General features: G+C 39.0%; 1 protein-coding gene across 1 annotated transcript in view; it reads left to right on the forward strand.

Annotated features, from left to right (window-relative positions):
• Positions 1 to 6066, forward strand: part of LOC106489951 (macrophage mannose receptor 1-like) — a 31790-nt gene extending 25724 nt beyond the window's left edge. Inside the window, exons 25-30 of the mRNA XM_067292510.1 lie at positions 1284 to 1449; positions 2067 to 2219; positions 2947 to 3063; positions 3794 to 3961; positions 5361 to 5402; positions 5822 to 6066. Coding sequence (XP_067148611.1) covers positions 1284 to 1449; positions 2067 to 2219; positions 2947 to 3063; positions 3794 to 3961; positions 5361 to 5402; positions 5822 to 6066 — 891 coding nt within the window. The remainder of the gene's footprint in view (positions 1 to 1283; positions 1450 to 2066; positions 2220 to 2946; positions 3064 to 3793; positions 3962 to 5360; positions 5403 to 5821) is intronic.
• The last annotated feature ends 6173 nt before the right edge of the window (positions 6067 to 12239 follow it).

Genomic DNA, 12239 nt, shown 5'->3' on the forward strand with positions numbered 1-12239 from the left:
GCTAAGAAGTTTCCAGTTCCTACGCTGTGGTTTGCCACACACTCATGTGCTAGTACAGTTAATTCAGAGGACACACTGAACACAGGCCACAGAAATAACTGTTTCTTCTTGAGATTATTTTTACTCATATTGTTTCTATTTACTTCCTACAAGTGCTTGAACTGGAACAATTGGGGAAGTGGCAAGGTGCAGCACAGAGGCAGGAAGAGGCATCTGGGAATGGGAATATCTTAGACTGGTAGAAAAATTGGTAAAAATTGTAGACAGCCTCAGTTAGTGAAGAGTGGAAAGCCCTTAAATGGGCACATGGGGAAGCATATATAAAAGGCATATGAAAAAGACATGAAAGAAGATGATGCAGTTGGATATCTGTGGAAATAGACCTGAGAGAAAACCAAAAAGCAGAGGTAGCGCTGGAGCCTGGTGGGAAGTGGGAATGAGAGAGGGCACGGATGCTGAGGAGAGAGGAACTGGAGCTGAAGTGAGAGGCGGCACAAGGAAACCTGGATTAGATGGAAGCTGGGAATAAACCTGCTGAAGGACTTCAAAGGAAAAATGATTGTTAAACTGGTACAAAGAACTGAATGGGAGCCTACATCCAAAGATTGAAAGAAGAAGGGGTCAGGTTGCACAGGACAGACAGGGTGAGAAGAGGAAGCTGTGTCTGTGTCTGTTGTTGATCATCCTCTGCAAATCATGGTGAAATACACTGAAAAATTATGTATGCTCAGCCTGTCTCTTGTAAGAGTCACGTCCTTATAAGGGATAGAAACCTATTACAAGTGCTGTGTTCGCATGAGTGAGTGGCAGAGGTCCGTAGTATGTGCCTAAGGGTTCTAGCCCTGAAAATTATGGTCAATATTCCTCTTTAGTGGAACTTCTACTTTTTTTTTTTTTTTTTGCTTTCTAAATACATAGAGAAGCCTCTGTAAAGGGAACACTAACATTAGTTTCTCTGCAATCTTTATTTGATCCCTTTGTGCATATGTGTGGACCCCTGTCATAAAATCTTCAGTTCCATATCCACATTTGTACCACAAGGCCTTCTCCCCATTTACTGCAAAGATTGATGATGTGAATTTAATAATGATGGTTGCATACTGAATGAACGTCTGTAGGATCACTGCCTCATCTGCTGTATAGAGACTGAAAGTCGGACCAGACTGCTAGGTATTCATGACAGAAAACTAGTTAATCTTGCCCAAGAAGCTGTGGTTCTGCCATTTCTTTCTTTTAATCCAGTTCTTGTATGTGAAATAATCTTTATTGTCATTTGCTTTTAGAGTCATGGCCATTACCTATGGTCAGATAGAAGGAGAAGCAGGTATCAAAATTGGGCCCGTGGAGAACCAAATAAGAACACAGCCTGTGTCTATTTAGATCTGGATGGTTTCTGGAAGACAGCATCTTGCAATGAAACGTTTTTCTCTCTCTGTAAACAATCTGATGGTAGGTTGTGAATGGAACAAGTGTCATTAGGGAGCCTGGAATTTATATTTGTGGCTTTATTTCAATTTAGCCATTGCACATATGTAAAGATTGTGATAGACAGTGTGGGTCTTGTGATAAACTATTGCTTTAGTTCAGGAAGAATTCCCAGATCCAGTCTGTTTTACCTGAGTGATTTCCAAAGTTTTGTACATTACATTTCATTTCACAGGCCAGTCAATATATGCATGTCATAAAGTTAACTGCAACATTTCATGCTACAAGCAATTGATCTTTATTTGTACTTGTTTGTCAGAAATTGCAGAACTGGTCCTCTTTAGCCTAGCTAAAGACAGTTGCAGTTAAACTGCTGTAAATCTCCTTTAGCAGATTGGAGATTCAACCTCCACCAGGGTAGTTTATCATTAGTTTACCAACATTAATTTAATGTTTTATCATTATTTACACTATTACATTACATTACATTTATTTATCTATTTTATATTACATTACATTATTATCTCAGGTCTATGGGATGTTCTTTCTATTGGAATCATTGTCACATTGGTAGGGGCTACTTCTGGCACATGCTTCCCTTGACCTTTAAGACCCCATTGAAATCTGTGTCTCTCTAACAGAGTTAATCCCTAGTGAACCACCGCAACTTCCTGGAAAATGTCCTGAACCAAAGCGTGGTAGAGCTTGGATTCCTTTCCGTGGTCATTGCTACTATGTTCACACCACTTCTGAAGAAAGCTGGCCTGATGCTTCCATGACGTGTCTTCAGATGGGTGAGTGTCAGTTTTTATTAAGAGATTTCAAAAACTGTTCATGTCCAAAATAAAGATCCGGGTTGCAATCTAAATCTCATTGTTGTTTTACTTTTCTGTCTTTCCACCATTTCTAGTAAAAACTTAAGAATGTCAGAGATACATAGGCCAAGGGATTAATTCTTTGTGGATTGCCCATTAACACTTTAGGTGGCCTGAAAGCCCCTGCTTGCCTCTCTGAATCTCCTCCTGTTACAATTTATGTCTCTCCACTCACTCCACCGTTCTTTTGCTTTTCCTGTTCACTTTATCCCATCACTTTGATGGCTCTTCTGCTTTTTGTCTTTTCTTCCTCACCAGAAATTCTTAGCTCTGTCCATAGAGGGTCTGTGTTCTTAGTGTCAGTTTGGTGGAGTCTTTATCAGGTTAAAGTCAGGTCATACAAAGTAGAAGTATATAAATACATGCTGAACCTAGGGATCAATCAAATCCTGTGAATTTGGTGCTGAAGTCTGTAAACTTCTTTTATCATTTTTTTCTTTTTTTAAATCCAGAACTAAGAAATAATATATAGATGTGTGTATGTGTATCAATTATAAGCTACAACTAATTTAAAATTATTATCAAGCTTTTTAATAATATGATAAAGCTGATCATCATGAAACATGGCATGATTGCTGAGTGAGATAAATAATTTCTAATGGAAAATCTTTCTGAAATTATATTTAATATTTAATTGATATTTTAGGTGCTTCTCTGGTTTCCATAGAAGATTCAGCTGAAATGAACTTCCTCTTACTTTACTTGTCTTCAATTGCAAGTGACTTCAGAAAGTTTTGGATAGGATTGTTCAAAAATATTGATGGTAATTATTTCACATTGCATCTTGAGATAAAAATACCCAGAAGTAAACAGAGGGAAATCAACCGTTTATATATTAAATAATTAATAGATTTTTCTGCTAAAATACTTAAAAACATAAGCCATCAAGAGGTCTACATTTTTTGTATCTTTACTGTAATTAGAATATATTTCAATCTGAAAAAGGTTCCACCTTAGATCTGCAATAGTTGATTAAATGTTTCCTGTCACATTTTTATGCCAATTGTTGGATATTTAACTGCTGTTAGCCTTTTAAGAAAAATATTGTCTTGCAATTAAAAGCTCAGGAAGCCTTAAACTGAAATTTATTTCTAAACAACACAGAAGAATAGCAATTTATATTAATGGCCTAGCAACATTTCTTAATCTCATTTTTCAGTTTTCTTCCCTAAATTTTCCATGAATTTCATTCATCTATTGGTGGAATATTTTATCCAAATTATGTCAGCTTTTTACTTGTACTTGTGGTTCAAAATTTCCAGTGAAAAATATTGATGTTACTTATTGATATTACTTATTACATATTGATATTACATTTGACACATTCCCATCTGAACATCTCTGACTGTTAAAGAGTGAGAACTGAGTCCTCTGTTATGCTAATGTGCTAATTTAATCAAATAATAAATTCCAAGCCCAGATATAGTAGTGTCTGGTAGACAGAAAATGATTCCCCACTTCATCCACTCAGTAGTTAATACTTTTGATTTTAGGGGAATGGACATGGACAGACAGCAGTGCAGTAGATTTTGTCAACTGGGAGAAAGGAGAACCTACAGCATTTTATGAGGAACACTGTGTTGATATGGATGTTTCAAATGGAGTTTGGAGGAACTATTACTGCTCTGTTGATCACAATTTTATTTGCAAAATCCCAAAGGGTAAGTTCTGCATTCTGTGCACTGGGTTATTTTAGAAGTAATGGTTAATATACCCAGTGCTTATGCTTATGCACTGGGTACTCTTTACATATTAATGCTTATGCATGTGTTCCCTACTTGCATCAAAGCCAAGAGTAACTCTTCCTAAGGACAATGAAAAATAATGTTGGAGAAGAACCTGAAGGTCACTGCTTCCTCTTCTCAGTGCAAAAACATTTATTTCTTGGCACCTGCCTGTACCCCTGGGGCAGCAGAGAACATATCGCTTGGTGAGGGTGTAGGGGAAACCTGAGAGGCATTACGGTTAGGCTGCAAGTGGCAGCAGGTGATGAGCAGATGACCGAACCAGTGCTGAGAGGAAAGGCACACTCCTGATAGCTGAACCAAAAGGGAGCAGTGGAAAGTTATTGAGCTCCTGGAAAGGAATACAGGTGCTGTTGGTGGGATCAGGAGGAGTGTCACATGCCTGGGACCTGCTGGATGGCCAAGCAGAAAGTACAAGATGAAGGTGGGCCCAGTTTGTTTCTCACAGTCTTACTGACATAGGCACATAGGGAGACCTGCAAGGACTAGCAAACAGCCTAGTACATTTGATTTTTAATGTTTATTTATGGCCCTGTATTTTTTTTGTGTTGATCCATGAGAAATCCGAATATGTTACAGACTGGGGTAAAGTCCACTGTGGGCACACAGCAGTGCTGTGTAAGATGTGAGGTATGTAACTCTGCACACATATAGCTAGCGTGAGTCACCATGCGCACATGGAGTCTCCAGTGTTTGCACAGATCAACTGGGACACAGCTTGAGATTTGTAACATCCGCCCTGGGCAAACAGATCCACTGCACAACTATAATAGATGAAATGCGGAAGCAATTAAAACTCCTGCTTTTGGATCTCCAGAGGTTGGAAGGTTGGCAAACAAGTCGTCCACGTGCTCTGTAGGGCTGCCCTGCCAGTCCTGTGAGCAATTAACTAGATTGCACTCCCCGAGCAATGGAGGGAGGAAAAGGAAGTTGCCTAAAAATAGCACTTAAATGCTTTCAAGTACAAAAGTGCTTTTCACTTTTGCAAGTGTAAAAAATTGAATTTCTCAGTGTGAAGGCTAGATACCATGGAAGTGTGAAAACTTCTAATGTCTGTCTTCCGCTACCAAAAAAAGAAGTGCCCAAAGCAATTAACAATGAGACAAAAACTTTTTTTTTTTTTTAAGAAACATTTTAGCAAGCATATTTGATTGATTTAGCCTGAATTGTCAGGAAAAGTATTTTCACATATTTTTCATCTCCATTATTTAAAATACCATAGGAACACAAAATAAAAGTTATGTATGCAATATTATTTACTCTTTGATTGGTTGCTCACAAACTCTATATAATATATATATTTTTTATTTTAAAGTTACTGCAGTTGAACCAACCCATGATTCATCAATCCATAAAGGTAGGTTTGCTTCTTATAAGCACATTAAATAGAAATTTCTATAACTTATAGGTATTTATTATTTACTAATAAAATTGTCTCCAGGTAAGTTTCAGTTAAATTTAACTCAAGCTTTTATTTTAAATTTCTTTAAATGGAGAACTCCTCTCTCAAACTGGTTGCCTTACTGAATTAAGATATTTTTGTTGTTTTCTGAATGAACTGTGGTGAATATAATGCTCCTTTTAAGAGGAACATTGAAGAGACCAAGTCCAATTTTGCATCATCCATCCAGAACTCGCACCAATTTTAATTGCTGTTATCATTGTTCAGTATTTTTACAGTCAAACCAGTTAGTTTACTTAGGGAAATGTTTATTGTATACAATAGCACTCTTTGGCCATTTGTGGTAACTTTTTTTTTCTTTTTAATTTTCACAGTATCAGAAAATGAAGCTACTTCTGCATCTGCGCATGGATTCGGTGGGATGATTGTTGTACTGATTTTTCTTCTTCTAACAGGAAGTGGCCTTACAGTCTATTTTTTCTATAAAAAAAGACGTGATCAGCAAACAATCACAGCCAGTTTTAACAATACCGTGTATTGTGGTGATGCTGAACCTGGAACTCATGAGTCAAACTGTCTTGTGACCAACATTGAACAAAATGAGCATGCAACAGTTTAATGAGCAAAGTAAACTTGTGCCTGATTTTGAAAGAAATTAAAGCACAGGAATACAAGAATTTTTAAGGCAAAGTGGTTTTCTCCTATGGAAATTCTAGTCTGTTTTGCAAGGGGTGCTTCTTGTTTTATGTACTAGCAGGAAGAAGTAATCTTGCAAGCTCTGAATCTGCTCACAGACAGTAGTACCTGGAAGGACTGTTGAGTGTATACTTAAACCTGGAACTACACTGCATAAGTGAACATTCAGACAATTCCAGCCTCTACATGGGAACAGCATCACCTTTTGGCCAAGGAGAACTGTGCTCATTACAGGTAACCGTGAGAATAAGCTCCTTAGTCTGCTCCAAAAAACCACATCCCTGTATGTAGGAATCCTGAAAATGTCATGCCCCGAGCTCTAGCACAGACTGTCAGAGCTGTGCAGGCTGGACAGGATCTCTGGAGCTCACCTGGTCCAGGCCCCTGCTCAAAGCAGGAGCAGGCTGCTCAGGGCCTCATCCAGTCAACCTCTCTGGGCAACCTGTTTCAGTCCTTAGCCACATTCTTGGTGAATTTTTTCTCCTTATATCCCATTGGAATTTCCCTTGCCTTCCCAACTTATGACTCTTGCCTCTTGTCCTTTGTTGTGCACCTCTGAGAAATGTTTGGCTCTGTCGTCTCTATAATCCTCCTTTAGGTAGTTGAAGATAGCGATTAGGTTTCCTGTTGACCTAAAATTCTCCCAGATCTCTCAGCCTCTCTTCATATGTCATATACATATACATTGAGGCCCCTACCCCTCTCAGTGGCCCTTGGCTAGATTCACTCCAGTTTGCCAATATCTCTCTTTACCTGGAGGCCCAAAACTGGACAGAGTATGCCAGATGTGGCCTCACAAGTGCTGTGTAGAGGGCAATAATAATCTTGACCTGTTATCTGTGCTCCTGGTAATGCAGCCCTCAGTGCAGCTGGCCTTCATCACCTCATGGGCACAATGCTCACCTATGTTTGACTTTCAGTCCACTGGGACTTCCAGTTCCTTTTCTGTGAAGCCCCCCCAGCTAGCTGTTCCCAGAACATACTGCTTCATAGAGTTATTCCACCTCAGGTGCAGGTGACCACTTCAAATGCACGTGAACTTCATGGAATTATTTCACTTCACGAAACTTTGAACCATTGACCCTTTGAGCCTAGTGGTCCAGCCAGTTTTTTGCCTGCCTTGCAGTCCATTCATCCAGTCCATACCTCTTGAGTTTAGCTGCAGGGAGATGATGCTGAAAGTCTTGCTAAGTCAAGGTAAGGTCTTGCTAAAGTCAAGGTAACTGACATCCACTGCTCTCCTCTTGTCTGCCAAGCAATTCATTTTGTCACAGAAAGTAATCAGTTTGTCCAGGATCGATTGGCTTATGGTAAATCTATTCTGACTCTTCCCAATCACCTTTTTGATCTTTCTGTGCCTGGAAATGGCTTCCAGGAAAACTTGTTCCATAACCTTCCCAGGTTGGCTGAGGTGAGGCTGACTGACCTATAGTTCCTTCATTCGTATTTTAAAGATGAGTGTGATATTTGACTTTTCCAATCTTTGGGTGTCTCCCCCGTTCACTGTGACTTGTCAAAGATGATAGAGAGCAGACTCACAATGACCTCAGCCAACTCCCTGAGCATCCTCTCAAACTCATCCCATCTGGTCCCATGGACTTCTGTGTATCCAGTTTACTTTAGTCCCTAACTCAGTCCTCCTCTACCATGGGTACTCCTTCTCCCCTAAACTCTGCTGCTAGATACAGAGGCTTGGGAGGTTTGAGAGGTGGTTGAGGGCTTTGAATACCTCAACCTTGTGTAGAAGTAGGTAGCCTGCCCCAATCAGCTGTGGGCCTACATCTTCCTCTTGCTACTGAGGTACTCCTAGAAGCCCTTCTTGCTGCTTTCCACATCCCTTGCTAGTGTCAACTCCAGCTGAGCTTTGGCTGTCCTCATTCTGTCCTGGTACGCCCAGGAGATACCACTATATAACTGCTGAGTAGTTTGTTGCCTTTCTTACCTTCCATACACTTCTGTTTGAGTCTGAGCTCACTCAAAAGTTCCCTGTGTGGCCAGGCTGGCCTACTGCCTTGCCTACTTCTTTTCTTGCACATCGGGGTAGATCTTTCTTATGCTTTAAGGACGCTTTCCCTGAAGATTAGCAAACTATCCCAGGCTCCTTGGCCTCTTAATCAGCACATTGTCACTGATTTCGTTTTGGATTTCTGCTGTATAAATTCAGGTCAGAAAGCTTCAAAATCCAGAGAGCATGTGTTCTCATACTGGGATTTTCTTTAATTCTACAACACATAACTGTAATGTATGAAAAATACAATATTCAGAGTTTTTCACCTCAAAAATATTATTTAATCTTATTTTTAGATCTTTCTAAAGTTTCAGTCTAAATCTAAAGTAAAGTTTCAGTCATATCTGAATTAACACATTTTCCTCCTCTACTTATGGCTGATAGAAAGGGAAGTGTTAATTGCTTTTCTTCTGCTATATAAGCAGTGAATATAAGCAATGAAAGATCAGGTATATTATGAGATTTGAATGTATTGTGAATAGAAATATTTTATCATTTAAATAATAGAATAGGGACCTCAAAGGATTCTGCCAAAGACAGGATCAAGCAGAATGAATTATACTTAATTCATAGCTGACTAAACCATGTAAAACTTACTCTTGAAATCTCCAATATCAGTGAAGCATTTCATACCTTTTTAGGCCATTAATTCAAAGCCTAAAGAATCTTATAGTGATAAAGGCTTTTCTAATTTCTAATCAAATTCTCCCTGTTCGAGTTTGTTTTAATCCTGCGAATATCCAGTCATTCCAGATTTCCATCATGATCTAGCTGATAGTACTGTGTTTCATATCAGCGCACTGTTGTATCTTCTGGGTTCAGAAAGCCTTAAAATATACAGTGTATTAACATATAGGTCATTTTTACTTTTCCAGTGTATTTTATGCCAAATGTAAACAATGAAATGACTCAAAATTTTTAGTTTCATGAAGGTCCTTATATAATTGGATATCTTAATCTTTTGTCAAATTTTAATCATGTTTAAATTAAAATATTTTACATAGTTATGAGTGGCTGAAATATATATAAATAAGTTCTTTCTTGTTCTACTTTGGTTTCATTAAAAGATTGGTTCTAAGTAAAATTTTGTATGTATTCTTAAATTAACAGTTAACCACCCCACGAAGCAGGGTGTCTCAGTACTTCTTCCTCCCTAACATTTGAAAATTCATCCTAATACATTTCTAATGAAAATGCCTCCTGCTATAATTTAAGACAATTCATGTACTGTACTGGTCTAATACTTTCTGAGGCAGACTCTTACATATTTGATAGCTATTGTCATGTCTTCCCTCCATATTTTCTGAAAGTAGCACCAATTCTTCCCTTTTTACTTCACTAGCAATGTCTTCTAGATCTCTAATCTGTTTTGCTGTTCCCTTCTAGACCTTTTTGTATGTTATCTAGGTCCTTGCGATAGCACAATGCACTAATGTGGACATGGTATTCCAGGTGAGAGCCTAACAACAGTGAACACACAAAAAGATTAATCCAGCAGTGTGGATTAATCCACAAGTATGGATTTGTCATAATGTATGCTGCTAGTGCACACAAGCATGAGCAGTGGGTTGTATAATTCCGACCACATCCAAAACAGTGGTGGTTTCTATCTGATAATGAAAACCATGACCCTCTGAGGGACCTTCCAAACACCTACCTAGAAGCCACTGGAGTGTCAGCACAGCCCTCTGGGCCTGAGTGTATAGTTGGGATTGGCTCCAAACGTTGCTCCAACCAGGTAACTATGGTTGAATGTGAGTGAGAGTGAACTGTGTGAGTGAAAAGGGGGATGTGTGTTGCGAATAGTTATCTGCTATTTATAAAAACAGCTTGATTCTGTTAGTAACAATAGCTTAGTTGGGGGGGGGAAACTTGTTCTGAGCAATACTTGTGATCTGCATTTCCCTCCCACCTTGATCTCCTATCTGTGAAAAGTGAATTTACAACAAACTCGGTTTGTGCATCCTGCTATGATGCTTTTTATTCTTAAAGTTTTTGTTCAATGTTAAGCTTTTGATTCCTCATCTCTTCCTGCAGAACTGCCTGCTTAGGCAGCTGCCTCCACTTTGTGCTCCTGCAGTGGATGATGCCCTCATAAGTGTAGTGCATTGCAGTTATCCTTACTGAAGTAAGCCCTAAGTATTTCAGAACTTTTCTGCAGCTAATGAAAATTATTTTTAGTGGTAACCCTGTCTTTCTGTACCCACAGCCTTCTGACCCGGGGGAACAATCTGTATTCCTTTTGACTTAATCAAAATACTCACTGCAGTAAGATAAGAAAACGTCTAGCCTTGTTCCTAAGTCATGGGAGCCTGCAGCAGGGTAATTGCTCTCACTGCTGAATGGTACTGCTCCCTGTCCTGCAGCTACATTTCTAAAGGAAAACAGTGGCTGCGGCTGTATTTCATACTGGACCGTAGCTAATAGACCTGCTCTGAGAGTGCTCCTCAGACAAGACAGATGCAGGACTGCCTACTTTAAAGACACTGCTTATACTTAAGGTATGAAATAAATGCTGGACTGCCATGATTTGCCACATTAAAGTGCTTGGGCACATACCCAAAAACAGAAATAGGGGAACTTTAATGTCAGAAAGCAAGCTTTTAACAGTATCTAGGCACCTTCAAGTTTAGACTGCAGTAAAATAGGGACAATAGCACAATTTGCTGTCCAGCTTTCACATAGATTCTGGATTTGGGCTTAGGTGCAACATAATAGCATTTGTAAAATGCTTCTCCATATAGATAGGATGTGGAGACCTACTTTCTCAGCTGCTTACCCTTTCTTTCTTTATATTAGGGTAGTATTTGAGAGAGAATGTCCTGACTTTTCTCAAAATTTCACTGCTTCATACCTGTAACCTACAACTGCAACATGACTGAAAGAATAGTAAATTCTCAACTTGAACTTCTCACTGAGTGTAAAGCAGTAACTTCCTTTAGGGAAGTTCTTCTCTGTGGAAGAATTCACCATAGCAGCTTTCTGTACTGTCGGAAGATGACACAGTTGTGGCAGAGAGATGTACAAAGAAGAAGGGAACATTCCCTTCTTCTCAAAGAATACTAATTTACAGAGAAATTAGATGGTAATATTGATATCAGTAACCTGGAACAGCAAAGAAAATATTAGCTGCAGTTCCTTGTCTAAAGCAGGAACCTTGTCTATCTGAAAAGAAGTTTATGAATGGAAAGTATTTAATTTTGCCATTTCTATTTCTGAAGATAGAAGATTAAAATAGGATGTGAAGAGTAATTTGGAACCAAATGTAAGAAGACCTATAAATAGAAGTAGAATAGATAGACAGATAGTTGTGAAATGAACTGGTGCCCTCAGGCCAGATTCCAGTGGGCAAGAGCCAGATTTTCTGGTGTCAATAGGAAAAGATTGAACTGCTCTGTAAGCATAAAATTGTCCTGATGTCACTGTATCCGGACACAAGAAAAGTTAGGGTTCAATTTTCTCTCTTCTCAGCTGTGTTCTTATTTGACATATCCAGCTTTCTCCCTTTTGTGACATTCTGCAAAGCACAACCTTTAATTTACTATTTGTTAAATAATGATAGCTAAAGCATTTTAAGAATATGTTTTGCCATTCTTCTGGCAAGAAATATATCTCTTATCTCAGGAGAACGCACACAGTGCAAGTATTATTGTCAATATTGCATTCTTGTCCACACTGTTGATTTAGACAGCTAGATGAAATTCATCTCAGCTACATTTAGAACTAGTTGACATAATTCTCCTTTATAGTAGTTAGGAATATGCATGTGAGGGTGCAATTCACCTGGCCTTGCTTAGATATCTTATAAATGGGATGTAGTTCCTCCTGTTGTGTGTTGCACAAAGGGAACTCAGAAGTGCCACAGGGCAGAGACAAGAGAACAAACCAGCTGAGAGAAACTGGAGTCCCAGGAGCCCAGCAACACAATTCAACCTGAGGAAAGTGTGCATACATCTGTGGAAGGGGGAGTGGCAGAAGATAGAAAATATTTGTATGCTCGTTCCTGATTTGTGTGGGTACTCTGTGGCCTTTTGGAAGGCTGTGACCTCAGGGAAGAAGCCAGGCTATCTCTTTGCCTTGCCCTGGCT

Source organism: Apteryx mantelli, chromosome 2, assembly GCF_036417845.1.
Source record: "Apteryx mantelli isolate bAptMan1 chromosome 2, bAptMan1.hap1, whole genome shotgun sequence".
In the NCBI taxonomy this organism is placed as follows: Eukaryota; Metazoa; Chordata; class Aves; order Apterygiformes; family Apterygidae; genus Apteryx; species Apteryx mantelli.